The sequence below is a fragment of the Gymnogyps californianus genome, chromosome 17 (genome assembly GCF_018139145.2).
Source record: "Gymnogyps californianus isolate 813 chromosome 17, ASM1813914v2, whole genome shotgun sequence".
NCBI lineage: Eukaryota > Metazoa > Chordata > Aves > Accipitriformes > Cathartidae > Gymnogyps > Gymnogyps californianus.
The window spans coordinates 7,353,532-7,380,151 of NC_059487.1; the positions used below are offsets into that span (position 1 = coordinate 7,353,532).

At 38.4% G+C, this 26,620-nt stretch overlaps 1 protein-coding gene across 1 annotated transcript in view; it reads right to left on the reverse strand.

Annotated features, from left to right (window-relative positions):
- Positions 1-26,620, reverse strand: part of SULF2 (sulfatase 2) — a 164,454-nt gene that overhangs the window by 60,492 nt on the left and 77,342 nt on the right. The window contains exon 3 of the mRNA XM_050907570.1: positions 2,336-2,583. Coding sequence (XP_050763527.1) covers positions 2,336-2,510 — 175 coding nt within the window. The 5' untranslated portion in view covers positions 2,511-2,583. The remainder of the gene's footprint in view (positions 1-2,335; positions 2,584-26,620) is intronic.

The following is a 26,620-nucleotide window of genomic DNA, read 5'->3' on the forward strand; positions in this document are numbered from 1 at the left end:
TAATGAAATAAGCTGGTTTATTAAACCACAGCAATATGGTAGGCAAACCTAATTAAACTGGAGATCCTGAGTCCATCACACAGGGGACATCAGCATCATACTAACTTGGACTTTAATGGCTCTAACGGGGAAAAAAAGTCTTTGTTTCTAATTAATTCTTTCTCCTCATCAGTATATTCCTCTTCTTTACATTCTGCTTGTCAGTACAACTCTTTTGATTAGACAGTCAACTGAGTGTGTATGTTTCAGTAGCTCTTGGTGTTCTCATTTGTCTTCTCCCATTTGTATCCATTACAATTTATACTCGTTCTCCCTTCACCTGGAGATTCTGCATCCTTTTCATCAGCCCCTCATCAGCCTTTTTCTTTTTTCAATACAAGGCTGAGGTTTGGTTTCCCAAGTAAAACTCACGATTAACAGTAGTACAAATTAAAAAAAAAAAAAAAAAAAAAAAAAAAAAAATTGTACTCCTTTCCTGAAAGGACGACATTCTCTTTCTGGTAAACTCCACCTGCTACTGGTACATTGTTAAATCTATCTTAAATTAAATGAAGGAAAGGCTGTTAATAGCACTTGAGATTGCGTTGTCTTCCCTTTTGCCTCAAAATTAGCCACAAAAGAACAATGAAAGCTACAACACCAATCACTCACAGAATATTCTTAGAAACAGATGAAATCTTAGTTATGCACAGCTTTCTCTGCTACACTTTCATAGCTTCCAAGTTTTCCTTAGCTTTTATTTGTAACTCACATCTTGTTTTCATCTTTCTTAAATGCATTAACCACAATCCCCACAAATGGCAATTTTGATTAACTTGGACAGCTCACCAGACAACAGACAAGAATAAAAATTAATTCAAACAAATACTGGGTCTCACAAAGCCATTAGTGGCAAATGATGAATATCAAATCTCAGCTTCATCAAATGGATTTTCCTTACTTAGATCCTAATTTGTGTGGACACATGCCCATTATACTTGAAATTGGAAAGCATCAGATTATCAGAGAAGAGAAATATACTGCCCAAAGGACTTAAGACAATTGCATCAGAAACAAGCAGGCTAGCATAAAATAGAAGATGATAAATTTTTTAGGACCACCTTCTAAGCCTGCAAGATAATGTACTTAGGTTCTTTTGGATATACATTATTGAAATTGCTTTATTTGTAATCCAAATAACCATTTAAAAAAAAAAAAAGTGACAACAACAATGAAAAAATCTTCTGATCCTACTAATTTGAATGACATTTGTATTTGGTGGGGTTACTGCCATAGTAGGCTTTCTCACCACCTTTGAGAAGAATGTGACATCTATGATACTGCAGACATGCAGTAATACTGATAAAAAGGAAGCATCTGCAAGAATACTGTCACGTTGCTGTGATGAACTTCTCAACTAGCTGAGTAAGTGTATAAGTAATACAAGCTGATTAACTTTACTATTGTGTTCTGTTTCTTCTGTGAGGTCTGTTTTCCAATTTTTCCCATGCATACTAGAAATTTGATGCAGTAACTGTCAAAAAAACCCATCAAGACCACACATATACAAGCTCTTGTCTTTCAGATGATCCACGCTTTATACTCACTTAAAAGCATATTTCTAATGCAAAATTATTAACGTAAACTGGTTTGTGTTAATCACTTCTCCTAACTACAGACAACATCTGGTAAATATAAGCTTGTTCAGGTAACAGAACAAAACCCAAACTCTGTCAGTTAATTCATTATTCCAAATCATTAGGCAAAGCGTGTGCTTAATCTTCATCTCCTTTCTTCAACAATTAACATAGCATTGAATAACACAGTAGAACCTTTTCATACTAAGTGATTTTGGTCAGTAATTAACTACACATCTAAATGGACAATACCAAGAATAGTATGACTATGTTAGGCAACATTTAAGTAATTAAAATTAAAATTGTATATGTAATGAATGTCTGCAATTACACAAAAAAATTTGGGTAATTACATGGTGCCATAATCAGTTATGAATTTAAACCTACTGCTTTGGCATGTAGCTTCCCAGGTTACACTTGCAACTGCCAGAAGCATAGTTTAGGTGTCTAGATGAAGACAGATAGGCAGGAATCTCATATTTCCACAGAAACAGGAAGTTTGACATTTTAAGTTGAGACTAAGTTTTGCTATCCTTGAATTGCATGCAGACGGAAAGTATTTTCTACATAAAGGTAGGTTTAAACTTTTGCTACTTGTTCTTCCTATCATTTTTCACACTGAAAAAAAAAGATAATTATTTTGAACGCAAGAATCTAGCTTCAACGAAAAGCAAGCAGTGCCATGCTCGTTAGCTTTTCTCTTTATGTTGGGCTCTTACCAAGTTCTACATCCTGATCATCAGTAAGAACAAGGATGATGTTTGGGCGGATGTTTCTACGGTCTCTTTGAAATCTTCCCTTCAGACGCTGATTTAACAGGAAAGCTGAACTTCCATCCAACAGTGATAAAACAGTCATCATGAATAATCCAAGGACAATACTATGCTGTGCCATATTGTGCTGATTTAGTGCTCTCTCTGAACAAGGTAGGTTAATGGCTTCTATTTCTTTTTTGTTTGCAGGTCTCCTATAAGGGAGAGGGAAACAAGTATTTATTTATACCTTGACCCCCCCTGCCCCACCAAGGAACAGCAAGGTTCTCTCCAAAGAAGTAAAAAGCAATATACTTGAAATAATCTAACTCCTAAGAAGAAAAACACCCAACCAACCACAAAGCAACTGAATGATTTTCTAGTGCCAGCTAGAAGCAGAAGCTTGAAAAATTCACAGTTCATCAGCTGTTACCAACGTAGGGAATGAAGTTTCAGTCTGTGCTCAAATCTGGCAACAAGTTCAAGGATTTAGCAGGGTATCAAACTCTTACTTTTGCTTTGATACATATAAAAAGCAGTCTTTTTCCTTAAGGTTCTGGGATGTTCTGAGATGACATTTTTGTTTCCTGCATCAAAAATGCAGATGTTGAAGAAAAAAAAAACCCCACACGTCTATCCATATTTTTAAACAGGACTGTGGTAAAATTTACTGAGTTAACAACACATTTGCAAATTCATAGAGGATGTTCAGATAGAAGACTTGTTATACACTGATTTATCTTACAAATGTCATTAGAGAGCAGAGCTGCCCAGATCTTGGAACTATGGTATGATACTGTTTCAAGTCTACTATAGCTTTGATGTTAGTGTGATATCTCTTCAACATTTCTGTTGGTTTCCAAGATTTTTTTTTTTTTAAATATTATTATTATTAATGAACACATTTGAAGGTCCATTACTGCAAATGTTTGGGAATGGACGCACCAAAATGATTTGCACTGCCTATGACTTCTCTCCATCATAAATACAATGCCCCAAAATTGACTTGTTTGCAAAACAGAGCACATCTAACTGGTACTGCTCCTGTTAATGAGTCAATTAAAAATTCTTAGCAATTCCTACAAGGAGATTCCAAAAAATGAATAAGCATGCTGAAGAATTTTTGAAATCATAGTTTTGCTCAGTGATCTTCTGGTATAAAGGGATCTTCTCTTGCTTTTGGAAGTCAAAATAACAGTATGAAACTGTATTGAAAATATCAAGTACTAATTACTTCATCAGATCCAGTGATCAATGAGTCAGTTTTTGATGAATTCCCTACTTGCTGCCTGCCTTCTCCTGGACTGGTGCCAATGATCTCTTGTAATGCAGTGAAAAATCAATTAAAAACGACACAAGGGAGACTATCTGCTTTTTGTAAAGACCAGAAATGCCTGAGTAGAAAGAATCTAGCACAGTGTGTTTTACCCAAAGAAATACATTGGTTATTCTGTCCCTAAAGCCATTTGGGAAAACAGTTTTTCCTCCAGCAGATTATTTCATAGCCACATTATTACTTCATCTCTGTCAGCGTCTGTTCTTTGAGATAAACTTTGATTAAGAAAGTTCTCATGCAATAGCAAAACCACTGGTCTGAAAAATTATACTCGGCTTCTATGCTTATTTAAGAAATGCACATTGAATTTTCATAGAAGTCAAGAGATACATAGCTATAGTATGATGCAATATTTATTAAGGCTGCTTTCCAAAAATGTACACTAACAGGGTTTTGAGGAAATGAAAACTCCTTCTTCCTTACTAGTTTCTCCAGTGTGTTTCACAGGCAGGTGAAACTAACTTTTTTCATAGAAACTAAAAATTGATTGTAAATATCCTAGCACTTGTTCCAATGGCTAGGGAAAGAGAAAAGTCCAACTTCCCAAGTTTACAGATACAGCTTTAGTACCTCTGCTGCTGCTCAGAGATTTGCCAGGCTACAGCAGAAGGAACACCAACAAGTCCTATCAATATTCATTCCTTGTACTCAGAATTCCATCTGCAGCAGTACAACTGGGATGAATCATGTCAGATTCAGTGTGTTGCTACTGTCCAGAGTAGTCAAAAGCAGCTTGAGAGGCAAACCTGGATCTGTTTCAAAAGGGGAGGGGGAAAAAAAAGAAGTAAGTTTAGCAGGCATGTATTCCTGGACACCAGCTTTCTGGGGGAAGGGGTAGAGAAATGGCTTCTGCTCTTCAGAAATGATTCCATATGTACTGCTGTTAAAAAAAAAATAAAATCACAACATAGATGTTTTTGTTACACACAAACATTTTTCTGGAGGTCTAAAAGTTAATGGGTTTTTTTCTGCTCTATACTAGTTAATAGCTTCTCAGAATAATAGCATTTGCTGACTTTTCTTGCAGCATTTAGAAGGCTGTCCATTCTTGTTATATCTGCTCATAACTACATTCACTGAAGAGTATTGTGCATATAACAGTCTGTCTTGCATTTTTCTCACTTCTTTTAAACAAATGCATGGAAGTAACCTCATGACCTCATTGACTCTCTCCCCTCAGCCTGTCTTTTCCTCACAGTTTATTGCCCCTCACTCACTCTGTTGTATCTAAAAATAGAAGTTGTCCCCAGCTCAGAGAGCTGCTTATCTATCTATAAAATACTTAACGCATTTGGGGATGTACATAAACTGCTATTCCACGGCTATTTTATCCACACTTGCACATTTATGGTTAAAAGAATGTTATCTCTGAGAGGATACTGCGGGTGGAGGAGAGAATTTCATGTCAAGTACAACAGGCATCTTCTACAAAACCTGTTATCTCTTTCTCAACGCCCTCCTCGATGAAGATTTTTCAACTATTCTGATGTGTTATGTTCCTGTTATTATCAGGGTAAGTACTGCTGGGAACCAACTCAAAGTATGTAATTATGTGCAAAACTCATACCAATAACTAGGTAAGAAAATTAAAGCAATTTTAGAAAATAACCTATTTCTTGAAGTATGTATTCATAAAAGACAGACATGCCACAACTAACAGCATACATGCAGTAAAATCTAAAAGCCAGCTTTAAATAGTTCTCAGAATAGCAACAGAAGAGTCTCTCACATGGATTGCCAGTGGTCAAATATAGATTGATTTTTTTTTTAACCCCTAGTCTTCAGTGAACTTCAGGGAAGAAATATGACATAAAGTCTCTAGTAACAGTTCTTTCCCCATTTCTGTCAACAAGTTTAATCTGCAACTCACAGATAAAGCCAGAAGAGTTCCACAGCAGTGCCCCAATCTGCCTTCACTTTTAATATAGCACCCTCTCCAACGATGCATTTTGATCTGAGTGGTACAGATGGTCCACTGCTTTATGTGCCTCTGCAGGCCATCCTCCAATATTAAAGATGCTTAATCTGTAGTGGCTCTCATGAGAATTAGGTATGCCTCTTATTTTCTCCCAGACTACACATATGAACTTGACAAGTCTGGTCACTCCTGTTTTATATTTAGGAAAGTACTATCAGAAATTTATGAAATGTTCTTCGGCTGGGGCATCTAGCTGAGCTTTATTAAGCCTATGAAACCTCCTAGCAGGCTGCTTTAGAGAAAGTCTGGTCCTCTTATTTTCTATGGTTTACGGTCAAGTTTAACAAGTCCCTGACTCCCTTCATAGCCTGAATTAGATACAGCTGCCTCTTTTTGTTCTTAACTCCTGCTAGTATGGGGAATGAGAACAGAGCCAAACTTAATTCTCCTGTGTGGCAACACAGAACATTACACTAAGACACATTATAAATGTTGAAGAGATAAAGTCAGACTTCAGTGCATTTATTCTATTTATAAAAGAACAGAGCCAAGTTCTGTTCCCAAGTAGCATTTACACCAAGGAAAGACTTCTTTTTAATACTGCCCTCAGTAATTAATGTCAGTTCTACAGCAGCACAGTCAGGATGCACAGGGATGACCAGTGTCAGTTCTACTCCCAGATGGTATTTTTAACATGCTATTGATTAGTATTTCTTGGCACAGATGTAACAGGCACTGTGTGCAAAACTAGTAACTGACAGTGGCTTGCACACCCTGGCGCTCCCAACCTTCCTAATGCAAGTTCTAGCACAACTGTCCCATGCATAAGTCCAGTGCAACTTCGCTGAAGTCAAATAATTTACTCCAATATAATCAATAGTATTTGACTCTTCCTATAACAGAAAAGGTACAAACATGTAACAAATTAATTCTTGTATCAAATATGTAAGTTAATCCTGCTTCGAACCTACTTCTAGAAAGCTGGGTTTAGCTTAGTTACGTTTACATTAACTGATTTTTTAAAAAATAAGCATACTGCAAAACACTAAATACAGAATTGGTATGGCAAGTTCAACTCGCCCAGCAGCCACCACAGAACAGGGTAACAGCATGTATGCCACACAGTGGAACTGCACAATAAGGGAAAACTGGTTAGTAAGAAGCAATGCACACCTGCTCTAAATATGGCTGGAGCCAATGCCAAGTGTATTATTTAAGCAGACTTAGGTGTGCCATTTGTCCAATGTTTAAATTCATTGAAATACATGGTGCTGGAGCCCTTCCCTAGCAACCAACCCAATTAAAACCACTTTGCCAGTTAAATGGATTCAGCAGTGCTGCTGTTCTTTTAATTCTTGAGTCACTCCTATACATCCAGGTTTGGTTATGATAACTCCTTTTTCACTGAAGCTGTCAACCATCATTTGAAACCATTATGTTTTGTTTGTAAGAGATAAACGCATTTTTATATGTGGATTGGGAAGAATCTTGTTTGCAATCAAAGAAGGTTCTCGGGGGAAGGCTGGTATCAACATTACTGCTGTAATCTAACAACATGCTATGTTTTCTTATAGTTTTATACTTTCTGAATTTTTTTTCCCCAGGCAGTCAACAATTTAAGAGAAAATACAAAATCAAACCCCCAGTGCGAAATGTGACTCTTGAAGATTACAGTTGTGCTGATTTACCTGCACAAACTATGGCAAAAATATTTCTATTTGCAAGTAGCTACAATTTCTTCAGAAGTCAGAACAGAGCTTCCAGACTTACTAGAGCACTGAATTACTATTCAGACATGTTCTTCCGACTCGCTTTCCTTATGCTGGTGAACTCTATACCAAAGATAAATATTTATCACAGGGAAGCTTACTTGCACCACAGAATCTCTTCCCCATTCTGTAACTTTATTTTAAATAAAACTAAATTATAAATTAGTTACAATTTTCCCTAGGATTTGATATTTTAAGGTGTTTTAAACAGCACAATATACTTTCCATGAATCCATACTATTCTTTCTGTTCACTGCTTGCACGTTATTATTAGAGCTTCTCAGTAATACACACAAAATTAGTTAGTCCTCAGGTAGGTTAAATTGCTATTTGGATCCCCCAAATCCACAATAATAAACACGCTTTTCTACACCACGTGCAATGATAACCCAATAACAACATGAAAGAGATTAAGAATTATTTCCCTATTATACTTATTATCTTCATATATTTATAAATAATACACACAGTCTTTGACTTCAAAGATAATTATATTAACTTGTATTAAGTACAGTAATAACCATAGACTTTCACTTCTGAAAATACCAGAAGGGAACGAATGCAAGTGCTTTAAGATAGAAAAAGTAGGCAAGAACAGTTACCATTACGCAAATACATTCTACCAAGTAAACAGAATTTTTGGTAGCCGCATACAGAAAAAAAAAAAATCACGCTGTGTATATACACATGCAAACACCTATAGACATTCAGATACACGTATTACCCGGATACGCACGGTAATTTGCTAAATGAGAAGCTAAGCGCTATGGCATCAGTTGTCTTTGGAAACTCTTTTCCGCAGAGCCACAACCCGGCGTGGATACCTCTCACCGACCACCGGGATACATCCAGCGAAAGGATAGCACGCACACGGCCTCTCCAGCACCCACCGCCGCCAGGACCATACCCTCTCCTCCCCCGCGCAAGGGGGGCGCGGCACGATCCCCCCCAGCAGGGTTAATAGCTGCCGGGCTGGCACCGAGCGCTCATCCTGCCGTGCCAGGGCAGGCAGCAGCCTCAAGGCCGGGAGGGCCCAAGGGCGGTGGCGCTCCGGGGGAGCTCCCGCCGCACCAGACGGGGCTGGCCCGGGGCAGCGGGGGCGCAGCTAGCCCGAGGGCAGGACCGCACCGCATCGCCTCCCCTCCAGCCTCCGCCGGTCCGGTACCCGGCGCCTCTGGCGCGCCCGCCCGCCCCTGCCTGCCCTCCCAGCCCCAAGCCCCCCTTCTCGTAACACCTCACGCGACTCCCAGCCCCGCCCGTTACCTATGCAGCAGGAGCGCGGCCAGACCTGCTCGCTGCCTGCTGCATTAGACCCTCCGCCCAGGCTCCCCGCTATGGCAGCCTGGCTCGGCCTCCGGGAGCCCCAGATACGAGGGCACCGCCGCCCAGCCGCTCCCAGGCTCCGCACCGTCCCTAGCTGGGGAGGTAGGCGGGAGGGAGAGCTCCAGACACCCCTTCCAGCGCTCCCTGCGCGGGCAGCGCAGCAGCAGCCGCCGCCGCACACTCACCCGTGGAGCGGGCGCTCAGCCGTGCCGTGCTACGGCCGGTGCTCTCACAGCTCCCCTGCGGAGCCCAGCGCCCGGCGGGGCGGAGAAGCGCATCCTCCGGCCGCGGCGCCGGGCAGCGGCCGAAGCCCGTTTCCCAAACAAGCGTTTAGAGGAAGCGCTCGGGCGGGTGCTGCCCCCCCTCTTCTTCCTCCTCTCCCTTCTTCTCCTTTTCCCGTTTAAAAAGTTCATTTACCTCGAGGATCCTCCTCCCAGGATTGACGCAATGCCCCGGCGGCGCGCAGAGAGGAAACCTGTTCCACCAGCCCCCCGCTCGTTCAAAGTCCAGCGGCAGCACCGCGGGCTGCGGCTCTGCCCTCCAGGCAGGACGCGGCGGGGGCGCAGCTCCGCACCCCAGCGCGCACGGAGGAACCGGGGAGGCCACGGCGGCAGCCCCCGTCCGACGCTGAGCTGCCGCCGGGTGCACAAAGCCTTTATAAGCAAAGGGGATAGGCCATGGAGGGGTGGGGAGAGTGAATTAATTGCCCCTCATATTTTATGCTCTTCTTGTCTCCTATTGCTAGCGTTTGCCGAGCTCAGTCAGGCCCCTCGCAGCTGATCTCCCCCTAAGCGCTGCTGGGCTGAGGAGGGAGGCGGCAGACTCCAAAGGGACTGAGGGGCTGGGGTCTGCCTGCGCCGAGACACCTGTGGAGGGACAGCCTGATGACTTCTTAATGTGTTGGTAACACAGACCCCGTTCCACTTGTGCAGTTGAAATTAAAGGACCCAATATTCATTTGTATTAAGAAAAGTTTAACCAAGCTCTTCGAGGTAGGGACTGTGTTTACAGCAGGTGCCATCTACGCTGTTTGGAACCAGTTACATTCTACTCCTGGAACTGATAGTGTCACACATGCAACACGGGTTACCTCAAAACTTCCTGACATTATTACATCTAATACTGAATTATCCATGGAGGAGGCCACAGATCGCAAATTCCAGTGTATCCGTAAGTTTTTATTTTGAATTTGTATCTTTAAAATATGCATTAGAAAATATACATCTGAAAATAAAGAGAACTTCAAGTCACTATTTTTATCGTAACATGATGCTACTGTGAAAATGGTTTATGTGGTTGAAAATGGACACGATATAGTTTTCCTGTGCAAGAACAACAATCAACGGAAGAGGAGTAAGAAAGATTAGAAAAAGAAGATTCTATCATTTGCCTACTCACACAGCTGCAGAACCAGCAAGGAAATATGATGGTTCCTGAAAATGCTATAGGAAAATGACTAGCTGTAGTTTTAAGGAAAAAAGCCAGACCAGAAGAGACTCACAGAAAGAACTATAGAGTTCTAGAAGTAAATATTTTGAAAAGCAATGCAAGAGAGAGAGAGAGAGAGAGAGAGAGATAAAATACTTCTGTTCCATCTATGATTTATTTGGATTTTTGCTTTAAAACAAGCATTGCCTCCAATGACCTAATTCAGACTTGGCTGGAGAAGGCTAATCGTCTTGAACCTTTTTTCATTGTTGGCTACATGCTTGGATACACATACACTGACCCTAAATTAGCAAAAAAATGAAATGGCACAATTCCTCCAAATACAGATATGTCACTACTAAGGTACCAAGTGTGCTCCTGTACGGACAGGAATAAACAATGCAAGTGAAGCACTTTATGTCAGTACAACTGCGTCCACACTAGGGGCTGCAACAGTATAACTGTATTGGTATAAATAAACCGCTCCCTAACAGCGAGTTACACTAATAAAAAAGCTGAGCGTAAAACAGGAGCTACATCTTGCTAACATTTTGATAAAATTGTTATATTGCTTTCTGAGATAACATTTGATCTTTTGCCAGCGACTTTCATCTCACAATAAAACAATTTAGACAATTAATTTTTACAACACAACTGTGAGCTACAATGTTCTGATTCTGCACACATTAGACATGAATTAGTGTCACATAGGGCAGCTGAGTCACCCAGAGCCAAAGAGACTTTCAGCAACAAGGCCAGGAACAGAACCAGGAACCCAGCATTCTGCTGTCCTAACCACAGGCCAACAATTTGCCATCTGCAATACACAACCTCTACAAAATACCTCTAAAGGGACTGCAAACAGTAACTACCAAGCCAAAAGAAAACACACCGTTTGCTACACAGTGGTCCACATTTTACATTGGAGAAGAAAATGGACAAGCTTCCAGTTTAAAATGTAATTTTTCTAGAGCACCGTAAATGGGATTTTCCATTATAAGAAACACGTGATCTAATACAAAGCTGCATTGTGAATTCTCATTAATATAAACTATAAGCAACAAAGATACTAAAACTAGTATTAGTGACATTAGTACAGCAATCTAAATTTGATTTAACATCACTGGAAAATCTGTCACAATAGATCGCTCATTTCAAGAAAAGGGTATACTCACCTCACAGTGAGTGCATGTAATTTCCATTAATGTTAATGGGAGTTATGCAAGTGCATTAAGAGGATAATACACCCCCTGGTCTGAGACAACCCTGCAAAGTGAAAGGTGCTTCCTCTTGAAGAGAATGGGGTTTCCATCTCATGCATTTCAAAAGAACTTGTTCTGGCACTGTTACAAAACAGGATGGATAACAACTATTATGCATACTTGGTGAATAGTTTCCAAAGTTAAAGCAGTTTAGTGATTTCAGCTAGTTTTCCTATTGCCAAAAATTCAAGGGATGTAGACGTATTTAAAACACTGTGGTTTATTTGAAGTCTAGGGCAACAAAATCATGTGAAATTACGGGTAAAACAAGAAGGTCTGAAAGCCTACTGGTGCAATGGTGAAGGAACTTTTTAGGTATCTACTTTTTAAATAAAACAAACTCTTTTCATTCACTACCTGGAAAAGGATTCCATTGGCATATATGGATCATCACAACTGATCAGGAGTTCAAAAGATAAAGTGAAGCAGCAAGATCATTCCCTTTCACTCTCACACCAGAACTTTTTCACTGTGCATCACCAACTAAATTTCAGATCTCTCTCACAGTATGCCATTGAACAGCTTGGAGTTATTTTACCGTACTTCAAATAACAAATGTTGCCTATTATCTAAATAATTTGTAAAAAAAAAAAAAATCCCAGGATATACCTATTAAAATGAGGAAAAACAGACATGCAGGCATTTCTTTAAATATCATCACACATCTATCTGTATTGTTAGGCACATAAATCCCTCCAAAAATTTAATCTACAGTTTCTCTGTCCACCTTACTTTCAAGTAGTGTGGCACAGAAAAATATGTTGAACAATGCATGTTGGACTGTTAACTAAACTATGGATTTGCACGCAAAGGGGAACCACTTTGATCCAGTTGGCAGATAGTGAGGATCCACACCATTATCTTTTAAGCAGTTATGAGACAACAGCTGAAACTCAAGGGTGTAACAAGCACTCATGGGGAACTGTCCCCCCACAATGGAGAACAATAGGAAGAACAGCATGTCAGTGATACAGAGAAGCAACTTCTGGGAAATGAGAAGACAGTCAGACAGAGTCCAAAGTCATTAAAAAAACACCCCAAAAATAGAAGATAGGCAACATGCTGTGCAAGGCATGTCTTTTTCACTGTTGCCAAACATATTGTGCTTTCAGAGCTCAAATATTGTTCTCATATTACACGAAATAGAAAGGAAGGGCTGGCTTTCACATTTTTACATACTTCAGTCAATGCCTTCCAACTCTTCTTCAGACTTGCTAATCTTTATCTTTATAGTAACTCATCATATGTAAACCTCTCAAACCATTAGTCATTTTGATTTCTCCTCCCTGCTTTTATATTTTTTAATGTATACACACATGCTCTGAGCCATCTTTAAAGACCTGGAAAGAAAGCCAGCAACAGAACATGAGTCTGATCTCCCTTGCTTTTCCTTAGTGTAATTTATTACAGTAATCAGTCCAGAGTTATACTAATTACACTGGTCAGAGCCCTTATGGCAGCATAGAGTTTAATTTTTTACTTCTTTAAACAACTGCATTTCAGTTGCATAAAATGCGTAAATACTGCTTCAACAACAAATCGGAATGCTATTAGGAAGGCATAAACAGCACAATATGCTCCACTCCTCGATCTCTCACATTGCATGCGTTTTGTATCACAGACTCCAACTCAATATGATTTTGTGGGCAACTGCTCCACTCTTACCTTTTAGGGTCAAGTTGCACTTTCTATAAATATGCAATCACATTATGGGGGAAAACGGTTTATATGTTTTGAGGTACTATGAAAATGAAAAAGGGGAACACAGCCAAGAAAAGCAAAGGAGAAGGGAAAAATTCACCTTGCTTGATTGATCCAAATGCTAAGCAAAGAAATGCATTATACTCTTCTGTGTGAAAATAAAGATTAAGTATAGTATACTGCATGAATTTAGTTACAACTAAGCATTTACAATGTGTTGAGACTTAATATAACTCTAGTTTAAGATTAATCAAATTAATTTTGATCATAACTCACAACAGGGGATGCAAGTTACTTAGCAAAATACTGAAGCAGCAAAGATGATGGGGAAGTTGTAACAGTAACAAAAGTAACACCTCAGTGCACTGATAAAAGTGATAGCTTATCTATTTGGACAACAAACTCAAAACAAATCTTTCCTGGAAAGCCAAACAGAAATTAATAAGAAAATACTATTAGAATGATCCTGAAGTTCACATACAAAATTAATATATGTGTTCTGAGCATTAATATTATTAGTAAGGCTCAAAGATGCATCTGAAGATCTATACAGAGGATGTAAATTCAATGAACCATTGTTGGTCACACAGCCCGTATAAAGAAAAGAGAACAGCAGTGAAAAAAGAAGGCCTCCTTTTTCCCCATTTATAAATTACCCTTAGAATAGCTGCTTGTAAGCCAGCAATGATTTAATAATTTATTTTAATAAAGAATTTTTCTTTTCATAAAGAATTCAGATTTATTTATTTATTTTTTACATTCTCATCTAATTTTCCCTTGTAGGCCTTCAACACATTTTAGTATGGTGCTCAGGCTGCCTCCTGTTCTGATACCTGGATGTTGAAAGTGTATGGATATGGAGCAACAGGACAATAATCAACTGAACACATTGTTTAACTAATGATTAGCTGCAATCTCAGCACAAGTCGGTATGTGATGCAAAATGTGAAAGACTATTATATTCACTTTTACTAAAACTTCTCTTAGAAGTCAATAGCCATTGCCCTTTTAAATAACATTTCCTAAGAAAATAGTAAAGTATATAACGATAAAATACTCTGTGCCTATCTAAAATCAACTATGCTCTGACTTGATCAACTGATACAGGATGGATAGAGCAGCAGGCCTCACCTTAATATAACACTACAGTGTCCACTCTTTTCTGTGGCCCACTGCACATTCAATGTTAGTTGAGGATCTATCCGCATGACCACACTATCTCCATCTATCTCCAGTAGAGCACTCCTGGCACCCTGAATGGTCATGCTCATGTCCTGCCTCTGAATAGCTCCCAAATTGGAGCAGGTATCCAGTGTATGTTAGGTACTCTTCACAATATAAAGGTTTGGTTTACGGTTTTTAGGTTCAGGTGAATTTGCTGCACCTACAGCAGAAGTACCTTCACTTACAAAGACCTATTCCATAGGCACAAAGTCCAAAGGGATGCAACTGGACTTCACCACCATTAGGAAAGCTACAGCTTACTTTTTACTTATTCTGCTTTTCATTATGTCTTCTGATTATTATTGTTTAGCCGTCCTCCCTCTCTACCTCAAATACTTTTAATAATAATAGAGATATCTGGATCTGACTGAATATTTATATATTCCAAGCTGGACTTCAAATGCACAATTTCAAGAAATATTAGGAGAGCAAATTACACAATTGCCAGGATTTCACACATACAAAGAAGGCTAAGTCATTTTCTTGTTCAGTTGCCTCAATAGCACAAGTAAGGCGAAGCTTATGGTGGGATGTGATACCTATTATTACATCAACTGCTACACGTGGGAAGGAACAGACACACCCTCAGGCACATCAAGCACTTCTTCAGGTCTGAAATAGAAGCCGCAATCTTCAAAGCTAAACTGCTCCGAGTTTAACTAATGTGTTAATCAAGCCATCTGAAAGAAAAGTAGCTCATATCTCTGATATAGGAAGGCTTGCTAACAAAGAAAGAGGAGACACAGCTTGATCTGTTAAAACAAAGTAGTAACTCGTCTCCTGAAAAATGTAGACTTATTACTGAGGTGGGGACACAGAAGAAATCAGAAGAGAGGTTAAGAAAATTATAATACCTACAAAACCAGTATCTCTAACAAGTCTATCATTTTTACCTTTTAACAGAGTTATGAATTTTAATATTGAGGCTTATCTTTTGAAGGTGCTTTGTAGATGTCCCTTGAAGGTCAGGACTGATTCATCAGAGATAGAGTGGTTACTTCATGAGAAATGTTCACCTACCAGTCATTGGCATCTCCCACTTACTGATCATCTGCAAGGACCTTGGGGGTTTCTTGACTCACTTTCTGTAAGGTCATTTGGTGCATTTGGTTATGCAGGTTATTTCCTCTGGGGACTACAGAGATATATCGGCAAGTAGACACGCAGTTTTGATAGTGTTACGGTAGCTTCATTACTCTCAGTACAGATAACGTGCAGTCATTTGAAAGATTTAATGCATACATTATGCATTCTTAAAATACAAATTATTATATTTTGAAAAAGTTGTGTTTTAATTACAAATCAAGAATTTCCTTTTTTTCCCCCCTAGATCCTAAGGGCAGAGATTATTTATATAATGTCTAAAGGACACTAAAGCCATCCAAATGCTTTCTACTTCATTTAAGACAACGAGAAAAATACTGAAAAAGAAACATGTTCTGCCTCTGCTAAAGAATACTTTACTTTCATTTCCAGAAAGTTAAAAATAGTTGAACCTACATGTGAGCTTTAGCATCACTCCCCTACCTTTAGAGTTTACAATCTTCTATAAGGTAGTGACAATTAAGATTCCTGCGTGCAAGAAAACCTAGATCATGACTACGATACTATAATATTAACAGCCACTGACTCAGTGATGTCTGAAATGTGCCTTGCAACCCTGTTTCTTCCTCTTCTCATCTTTTGTGTTAAATTTTTTTTAATACATTTGTACAAATAGATCTGATTTTTGTTAATCTTTCAAAAATTTCAGGCTGATTACAGAGTTGTCTAAAGCGCTAAAAATAAGTCTTCAGCTACTGTCTGTGTTCAGAGTCCTGTACAATTAGATTCTTCTTTGATACTTTGTATAACAAGATAAAAGATTACAGTTCTGTAATCTGACTAGCATCCTGCTCTTCTACCTAATTATCTTAGTTTCAACCTTTTATTTTCTTTCTATCACATAAGTACCTATTTCAGGTGACTTATATCTATGTTTTCATGTGTACCGCATATTACAAGATCCAACTGAGCCCCTTTGCTGTTCAATACCGTCACTTTGAGTTATTATTTGTAACCATAATTTCTCTTTTCATTTGAGAAAAAGACTTAGCTCTACATCATTTTCTCTAGATTCAGAAGAAGCATCCTCTCTATTTGCCATTTAAAAAAAACCCCTAAGTCATCATCATTGTAGGAGCATCGCTAGCTACAGCTGTATTTGGCAAAGAACAAATTGAGCCTGATTGGTCCCTCTAAACATCATTTTTATTTTTTATTTTTAAACATCACAGCTGCCCCTTCTGGCTTAGAATACGTATTATTTCTGATTTCAATCATTCCTTGAAAATTATGTCTGATCCTGAATTCAGAGAGAATTTTATTACTAACTTTAGTAGAAGCACAGTCTGTATTTCTATCACTGCAAAGCTTCTGCATTACCAGTGAGCAAGAAATTACAGGTCAGATATCTTACATACAGTAAGTCTCATTTACACACCTAAAATGGAGCGAATTGATTTTTCAGAAGTGGTTAGCACTCACAGGAAACAGTTCTAAAAATTTATGTAGCTTTCCTTAGGTCCTGAAATTGTAGCTGAACACTCTTGACGTTTCACAATGCAACCTTTTTATTTGTACTTTAATTAGCTTTACATTATTTGTAGGCCTCATTACTCTAATGGTTGATTACAGTAATAATTCTTGAGAAACTTGCTAGTCCCAAAGTATAACAGAGATCAACTGCCTCCCCTGCCAAATAGCAGTGTCTGACATGACAATATCTGAGTGTATTTCTTTAGGAATCGAAGAGACTATTTTTCAAGACAAGACTGGATGCTCTTAGTTGGAAAAAGTTCCTACCATACACTGAAAAGTTGATATGTAAACTGTAGATACAGAGCAATTTATTAAAATGAGATTTTAAACTCAAAATCTATTTTTGCAGATTTGGCTCTTAGGTTTTTCTGAATAAAACCATGTAGTATCAGCAAAAAGCTCCTGGAGGTACCTGTCAAGTCATCACACAGATTTTAAGTAATAACAGTGGTAAAACCGAAAAATTTAACTACTATCCTTCAAGTATGAATGATGGTAAAGCGCCAACCAATACTTATAGCTCAGTATTAAAATGTTTTGAATTTTGTTTACTAGCAAAGAAATAGGTCAAGACAAACTTTAGGCTTAATAATTTCCAGCTGGATGTGTTTAAAAAGGGCCAAAATCTTTTGTGAAGTGGAATGTTTTATCCAAAGAGCTCTGGCTATAGCAGTATGTAATTCCAAGGTGGATTTCCTACTCACCAGCAGATTTTTGTCTTGCATATTTCTAAATACACACAAGATCACACACCAAATTTTGCTCTGACTTGCATCAGTTTAATACAAAGTAACTGAAATAGCCCAGTATATTTCACCAAGAAGAAAGTATTTTAAGTGAACAAAAAAATATTTCACCAAAAGCACTGTGACACACTGGCTAAAAGAGAACCTATTCAACACTTGCAGTTTTCTGATTAAAACCTCTAAAATGCCGAGGGCAATTTTAATTTTTTAAAAATGATCTTGGGCATAAAATTCTGGTTCCAATATCCAAGATATGGAAAAAGGAGAAATATATGCAAATCATATCCCAGTTTCAGGCTCATCAAGCCAAAATCAAAATGAGTTGTATCACGTAGCACCTGTTTAGAATGCTTGCTTTTAAATGCTGCATGAATTAGTAGATATTTGAAACTTAAAGCAGTGTGTCATCTGCCAGAAGGAAGCTGATAACACTTCAGATGCTAACAGTGGAAAACATGTTAATTTTTTATGGACAGTAATATCTCTTAAAATAAAAAATCTCTTAATATCTCTTAAAAACCATCTTTATTTGAACCGTATTAAAACTGAATGATAAGAAGTTAGAAGTAATATTTCATCTCCTTGTCCAGATCTTTCAACACATTGTTTATGGTCTAGAAAGAGATTGTGAAAGACTTTTCACTAACAATTGGGATAAAGTGTTGTCTCAAAAAATAACACACTTATTTTTACTTAATTTTTAATGTAGATAGATACCTAGTCTATTACAAGCCAAAACAGTCAAAAGCAAAAGCACCCAAATAATCTTTCAAAATATGGAAATACTTCTGTTTAAAAATAATATGCACAAAGAAAAAAAGGTAGCATTTTGAAAGTGTTCTTAGATTTCAGTCAGCAATTTGTCAAAACCAGCCTGAAGAGCATAGAGATGAATGATATATATTCAGCTGTGATTTTTAAAGACAAAAATGTTAAGGTTGGAACCTTCTCCTTCCAGCTAACTTCTCCTGCTCCCCCCCCCCCAACTAATAATTTCCCTTTCTTATCCCACTGCTAGATATGCCTAAAATAAACCCTTGGATCTGAACTCCAGATAGACAAGGGCCAGAATTTGTAGCTTACAGCTTTTCCTAAAAATCAGCCAATTCCATACACCTCAAAAAAAAAAGTTCCCATTTGGAATTCAAATCACTAAGGCTAGTATTTTTCTAGAGCTGTTTTAGTTTGGTGGTGATTTTTTTTTTTCTGCTATGAGGAACGAGTTTTTGATCACGAATTTTAGTTTAGAACAAGATTTTTGGGCTGAGCCTCTTCCTTTGCAGCTTAGTGTAAATTCAACCCATATCAGTGTATGAACTGCACATACCAATCATCCGGAACAGGCCCATGCAGAATTGCCTGGATGAATCCATCTACTTAAAAAGAAATTCTGCAGAGAGAAACAACAGGAAAACTATTCCAGAGTTACTACTACAGACTGCCAGTTCTGCGTGTAAGGTGTGAACAGCCAGCCATTTCCCACTGTACTTGATCTTTTGCAATCCAAACCCTAAGCCTGCTCTTTGGCTGACACTGCAGACCAGTAAGATGACATCTGCATCAGGACACTACATTATCATATGGCAGTGTAGTTGAGATCTGAGGTCATTTTGCAGTTAAGCTTGACTATCTTTGGCTTTTTCTAGATGAAAATATGAAAGTTATAATTCTGTTAGATTTTTAGCTTAACTGGTTTTGCATATCTTACATTCTCTAATAGAAACGTTACTTCTTACCTATTGCTTTTCATAATTAGATCTCAAAGGGTTTTACAAATCAGGTATGGAATAGTTGTTATATTGATTCAGAAACTGAGCTGTAGAAAGGTAAAATGACTTACTCAAGGTCAATTCAACAGGTCAGTGATCCATCTAGGAACAGACATCCTGGGCTCCAAAACACTGTTCTGTTTGCTAGGCTAGCAGTTTCCAACTTGAAGCCCACGGACCTCTGGGGCTCCGCAGATTAAATCTCTAGGCTACATAATATGTAATCATTTGCTTTGCTTACCATAGTTTCTATACATGCATCAGAACATATCAGCTATCCTGTGCTAAAAGCTCTCCTTGATACTCCAGGACATGGAATATCTTTCAGATTAGTGTTGCCAACCAAGGCCTCAAACAATTATGCTCTGAACTGTCACCCACTTAGACAACTAGAGCAATAATGTATGGCTATAGACAATACACACTCAAATAATGCTATCGAGAAGCAAGCATATAAGACCTGCCCTGTACTTTGGAGAAGCCTACAGGGCAAACAAGGTACCTATGTGTGCGCACATGCATCTGTTGAGTGTCAACTAAGGTATACTCCAGGACTTACTGCAGTGGGCAATATGCACATATGTTTCTGGGGGGCAGGATGAGGCAGAGGAAGGGGGAGAGAGAGAAGGACAAGGGGAATGGTGGGGTACAATGTCCAAGGAGATAACCTTCCCATGCTACACACAGACCTATACACCAACTGGTGTTAAAACAGAAACACTCCTTAATACAACCTTAGTAAAAGCAGTTTATACTTTCCATATCTGGTATTCTGGACTGTCTGAAGACTTGGGTAGACACATCCATATTGATGACACAATGCTGAAGTGCTCAATTGCTCAAGAACCATGGAGTAAACAGTTAGAACAGGAGGTTTCAAAGAGTAAGTAAATAACTAGGGTTCTGATATAATCACATAACTTCAGGTACTTATAACTTATCCAAGCCCTGTCCAGTTTGTGAGGAAAAAAAAGGCAAGTAGGAAAATACCAATGTATTTATGATGGAAAGTCATGATCCAGGATCTTGCTACAACAGTCAACAGGTAGTCTGTTTACTTTGATCCCCTAAGGATCTGTACTGGTTTTGGTTGGGATAGAGTTAATTTTCTTCATAGTAGCTAGTATGGTGCTACGTTTTAGATTTGCGATGAAAACAAGTGTTGACAACACAGGGATGTTTTAGTTATTGCTGAACAGTGCTTACACAGCATCAAGGCACCAGCGAGCAGGCTTGGGGTGCACAAGAAGCTGGGAGGGGGGTGGGACACAGCCGGGACAGCTGACCCCATCTGACCAAAGGCATATTCCATACCATGTCACATGACGCTCAGCAGTAAAAAGGTGGGGGAAGAAGGAGGAAGGGAGGACATTCAGAGTTACGGAGTTTGTCTTCCCAAGTAACCGTTACATGTGATGGAGCCCTGCTTTCCTGGAAATGGCTGAACACCTGCCTGCCGATGGGAAGCAGTGAATGAATTCCTTGTTTTGCTTTGCTGGCGCACGTAATTTTTGCTTTACCCATTAAATTGTCTTTATCTCAACCATGAGTTTTTGGGTTTTTACCCTTCCCATTCTCTCCCCCATCCCACCGTGGGGTAGTGAGCAAGCGGCTGTGTGGGTCTTAGCTGCCTGCTGGGGTTAACCCACAACAGGATCACAAGCACCAAGCCCAAGAACAAAAAAGATGGAAAAAAATTTGCAGCCGAGTGCTCAAGATCCAGAAGAAAATATCACATTCCGAGTTCCTTTCATCAGTCCTTAACTGATGCCTCTGCTGTAAGAGATCTTAAGAGACTGAAATGTTTATTAAAACTTAAGCATAATGCAGATTTGTCTGTTGCAGAGTTGATAATAGGCAATGGTGATAACCCACAAAATTTGCATAGCTATACTAGTTTGTAACTAACTACAAACTGCCTTGAGGATGCTGACACATACATGTCGTGCACACTCTTCAAATCATTGAGACACTCCACTGCTAACAGCATCTGAAGTTAGAAAGCACTGCTCATCAGTTTTTACTCTGTGATCACATTTGAACATCAGAGAAACCTCAAGGGCTTGTTTTGACTTTTGAAAACATTTCTTTCTTAGACTAGAACCTTTTTCTTCAAGTAGCACGTCTTTTCTTTCCTTTCCTTCTCAACAATCTCTGCAAGTTCTAATTTTCCACACACGTTCCCAGTTGTGAGCATGTGGCTGACAAATCTGGAGGTACAAATCACAAGTTGAGTGATAGAAAACTCTTTGCTGCTGGAACCATGATTAAAAAAAAAAATTTCTACTGAATTTTAGGATGGCCTGAATGGATCAAACCAATAACAAAAGGGCTAACTTTAAGCCATTCTGTTAGTTCAGATATGTTCAAAAATGTTGTTGGGGTAACTTCATCCCAAGAGACTTTGCGCTAGATCAGGTATCACTTCTCCTCCCATAGTTCACCAGAATAAATCATGAGCTTGGTTCAGTCTGGCAAAAAGACAGATCTAAATCTAGTTTATACTTCCAGATAATCCAGTACTGCACAGATCTAATCTTAATGATCACAAATGCAATCTGCAAATGTTATTCTTCTTGCTTTAACACAGAGCTAGGGAGTGGGAGTGTTAACATTTGATTATCAGACCTAAACATGAGGCAAAGGGACTGAAACTCTCTATTTAGCAGGCTGTGTTACAAAGCAGGAGCTCCTTAGACCTTTTACAACAGTAATCTGATAGTAAGCCTTCTCAAAAAGTTTATAGCAGACATTTCTCTTCCTTCAGTTTGCAATGTGCTGATCTCCTTATCCTCTCACTATTAAGTCCAACAAAAATGAATTCAGAGAAAAGCTCATTAGACCTGCCCCACTGACTATTAACAGTGATGAACTAAGGTAAGTTAGAACCTTAAGTTTCTTAGTAGCTTGATCAGTTTAATGGAAAGGAACAATTAAATACTGTGGCAAACAGTTATAGCACGGATATAGATACTATTAACTGAAGTTGGATTTTTAAACCTTACGTTGTCTAGCTGCTTCTGATTTTACTTAAGATACACGTCAGTCCCTGACCGTCCCCTTTCCATGTCAGCTCTGTGACGTAAACAATCTGTTATCTCGGTGCTTTTCCCCATACCACTTTTACGGAAATAGACAACATCATATAAATGGTCCAGCTACACTGGTCTGAGGCAGTGTACATGAAATTGTCATTTATGTTTAGCAGCACTATTATGTAAGATTAGAATAACCAACCTCTAATTTTTACAACCTGAAGTGTATTGCATGTAAAAATAGTCTTAAAGGTCATTCTACATCTGTATGTACATGATGATGAATCCTTCTGTAATTTAAGCATTGAAATATTTTGTCCCCATTCTGACACATTATCGTAAAGTCTGAGGATTACAGTAAGGATGGCTACTCCTAGGGGCATAATATTAGCTGCATGAGATTGATGTTGGTAGCTACAGTGAAGCATAATACCACTATCTCTGCTATAACAGAGCATTAGGAGTTCTCTTGCTGACCTACAGCTCTAAAAATAAATGATGAGTGACTTGAATAGCTTTGCAGCAGTTCCTAAGTTAAAGACTGAACTACAATAGACCAATTAAATATAGCATTGTGAATTCTTCAAGTACAACTAAAATGTGTATAATTTGAAGCTTGCATTTTTACATACTTTCATACATACCAATACTCAGACAATGCTGCAATTCAATATTAAACGCACATATGAAGCTAGATGACAAACATAGGTGACACTCAGGTCTCATACTATCTTGATCTCAATGAAGAAATGGTTTTCAAAAATTTGGACAATGCTCCCATGCATTTAGCAACTATTAAATTTTAATAACTCCATGAATCAACAGGGATGCATCCTCAGAAGCTTGTAAATACTCTCCAGCACCTTTGAAATTTACAACTTTATAAATACTTCTTTTTACCTTTTCTGACTTAGTAAGACACATGGGAACAGTCTTACCACAACTCACCACAAAGGTCAAGGAGATTATTAAGTGACTAATTCTGGGGAACTGGATGAAGTCTAAGTGGGTGCCTCAGTGAGCATCTTCAAGTAGCAAGATATGTGTTTGTTTATTATGATTTTAAATTATTGCTTCAGATGTTTATGACCACAAAAGGCACCTTGTTCTCCCAGTACTCGTTTAGAATACAGTCAAAAGTAACAGAAAGCAACCATCAAGTCTGAGAAACATAGGAGTAATACAAAGCAATTTTCAAAGTTGATAGCCACTAGTAATACACAGAACGGATAAAAGTCAAACTGTTTCCATCTCCCTCTCAGAACGCTTCCTTAAAAAAATCAGACTTGCAGACGTAAGATATTTCATATCACTATAACGTGCACTGCCATTCAGCTCACACTTTACCTCCTAGTCACATCTACTTTCCCATAATTCAGAAACTCTTTGGGATGCAGTCTGACTGTCTGGTACTGGACCCATTCCCTCAGTTGGTCCATAGGTAGTGGGAAAACAGCATGTTCTAACACTGAAGGCAAGCAATTACAACAGGAAAACCAGGCTGGAAAAAGAAATAAATATTCCTAAACATAGGAGTCAACTAGACCTAGATAAGCAAATATTCCTAGGAAGAAGAGACAACTAGATCTATATAAGTAGGTAGAGGAAGTAGTTAGTAGCCTGAGTTTCCTCCCTCCAGTTAGCCATCTTCCTTAATTCAGTCAACTGAAATAATATGTATGATTAAAGATTTTCTGTGAAAGGAAGAGGTTAGGAAAATAGACAGTATCAAATATACACTCAATGTTTTTAGACTACACAGAATGCACTTAAAAGAAAATGAATGGAATACTAAAGGGTCATCTTAGTTTACATCTGCCTATATTGCTGCCAGTATTTCTTCATACACTTCATGCGCAGCAGAAAACACTCACAAAAATCTTCTCTGCCCACGTGATGTGATCTTGCCAATACAACAGTATTACATAGTGGCATCTAAATAGAGACTTACTATGTTCTTCTGTCAGCAAAGGTTTTAAAGAAGCACTACTATAGATTAGAAGTTCATAAGTAAGATTCAGTGTCTTTATCAATAGTTTCAGGGGCAAATCGGAAAAAAATGAGGCAAAAATTTGGAATCTCAAAATTCTAAAGCTCTGGTCCCCAACAAACCAGTTTAAGCATATAAAGAAACACAGGCAGTGGAGACTAACCTGAGGCTTTCAAGTATGACAATTTCAAACTCATTCTCAGAAGTTACACAGTTCTGCTCATTTACCAGTTAGCCAAGAAACCTATTTATCAGTTCTGGTATTCTTGTGACTAACCACTCTTACCCTCATTTTTTCAGTGGGAGCCAGCATAAGAAGGTGGTCAGCTATTCAAAATCACACTGCGATTCATTAGAAAGCAGCAGTACCTGACCTCTACTTTGAGTAGCTAAGTAACAGGGTGCAAAACACTTGCATGTAATGCTATCCATCTCATTTGACATACATACCAACATAAATAATCATACACGTGCAGAGCAACAGGGAACAAAGTTCAAGAATTCCTGATTCCTCTTGATTTTTTGAGAAAACCTTTTCCTGGTGAAAAAAATTCAAACCTCACTTCCATTAAGAACAAAGTGCAGGTCAAACTTCTTTATAATAAAAATCTCATCCAATGTATCTTTAAATTAAAAAAAAAAAAAATCTACTGAAACCAAGGATTGCATTGCACATCCACTTCGCTGCCTAAACTGAGGATGAACAAGAGAATTAACCTAAAGGACAACTGTTACTTACGTGACAGCATACTGCAAGATGCTAAAACATTATGCTGATCTGAATGGTATAAGAATCAAACAGGAACAGAATGGTTTCAACACTTCAAAAAGCCATTCCAAAATTTGAGTCACCTAAGGTCAGCAAACCCGATGGCTACCAGGCTTGCTGTATTCTGGGATATGACAAATGATCTCATCTTTCCAAACACACTTGCTCCAGATTTCTAGACAAGTCATAAATTTACAGTACACCCAAAATTGGTGCACTGTCTGTTTGCAGCACAAAGCTCATATCAAATCTACTTCCCCTGATGTTCTCTCATCTTTATCTGTCAAAGTGAAGGCCTTATCAGAATGCCTTGACAATCATTTATCCATATTTAGTTAGGTACTTTCACATTTTCCCCTCTATTCTTATTCTTCAGTTCTGTTCTCCTTTTATTGTTCTCCAGCATAGTTGGTACACTGCAAATACTCAGAGTATGCTGAATCCATGAACTTTCACCTTAAAAAAAGATGAAGAAAAAAACCTATTCTACACAGAGCCTACATTGTGTAAGCTCATATTCTTCCAGTCAGACCTTAATTCAAATTACAGCATTTTAGGAAACACTAGCTTACAGTTTCTGAATAGTTGATTGTCTCTCATCTAATATGAAAAACTGTGTGCCATCCTAAGTACCTTTGTCCTTTATAAAAATACTTTTCTTTACAATTATGCATGAATGTAGAACGTTTTTTAAATTAACTACATACGTAATTCCTAGAATACAAGATTTCCTCCTCACTCATGTGCATTATACTTCAAAACTAAGTAAATTTCAAGCCTTTGATACTGCTTGCACTATTGCTTGAAAAAAAGGCCCAACCACTTAATTTCCAAACTAAGAAGCACCTGAAAAGTAAAAAAAACATAACAAAAGGTACTTTTAACATATAACAGAATTCAAGCAGTAAGGCTGTAATTAGTATTTTATTCTGAGCTCTGTAGAGCTTAGCACACAAAGTTTGATTGCATGCAGGAATCAGCTCACTTAAATATCTGCCAGCAGAGAGGTGTTAAAATGAAAGCCATCCTAACACTTATAGCAGCAGCATACATTCATCATACCAACACACTCTCCTTAGCATGACTTTAGAAAGACCAAATAATGGTTATTGACATTTCTAACAAAGAAAACTTTGAAGTTCTATTTCTGTTTGTATATTTTCCACTTATGCACTAAATACAATAGGGTTTACCCATGCAAGCTCCTTGGACAAACCTAACTGAACAGCGTGACCAAGCAGATAGGGTTATACTATTATTTCAAATGGCAGGAAAAACAACTGGGTTATATTTGGTAAGCAGTATGCTGCTGTGTCCTTTCCTTAATGATTCTCAACATGATAAGATGCCAGACATACAATTTTCTGCTGTAACACTAGGAAGCATATCCACTATACATCTG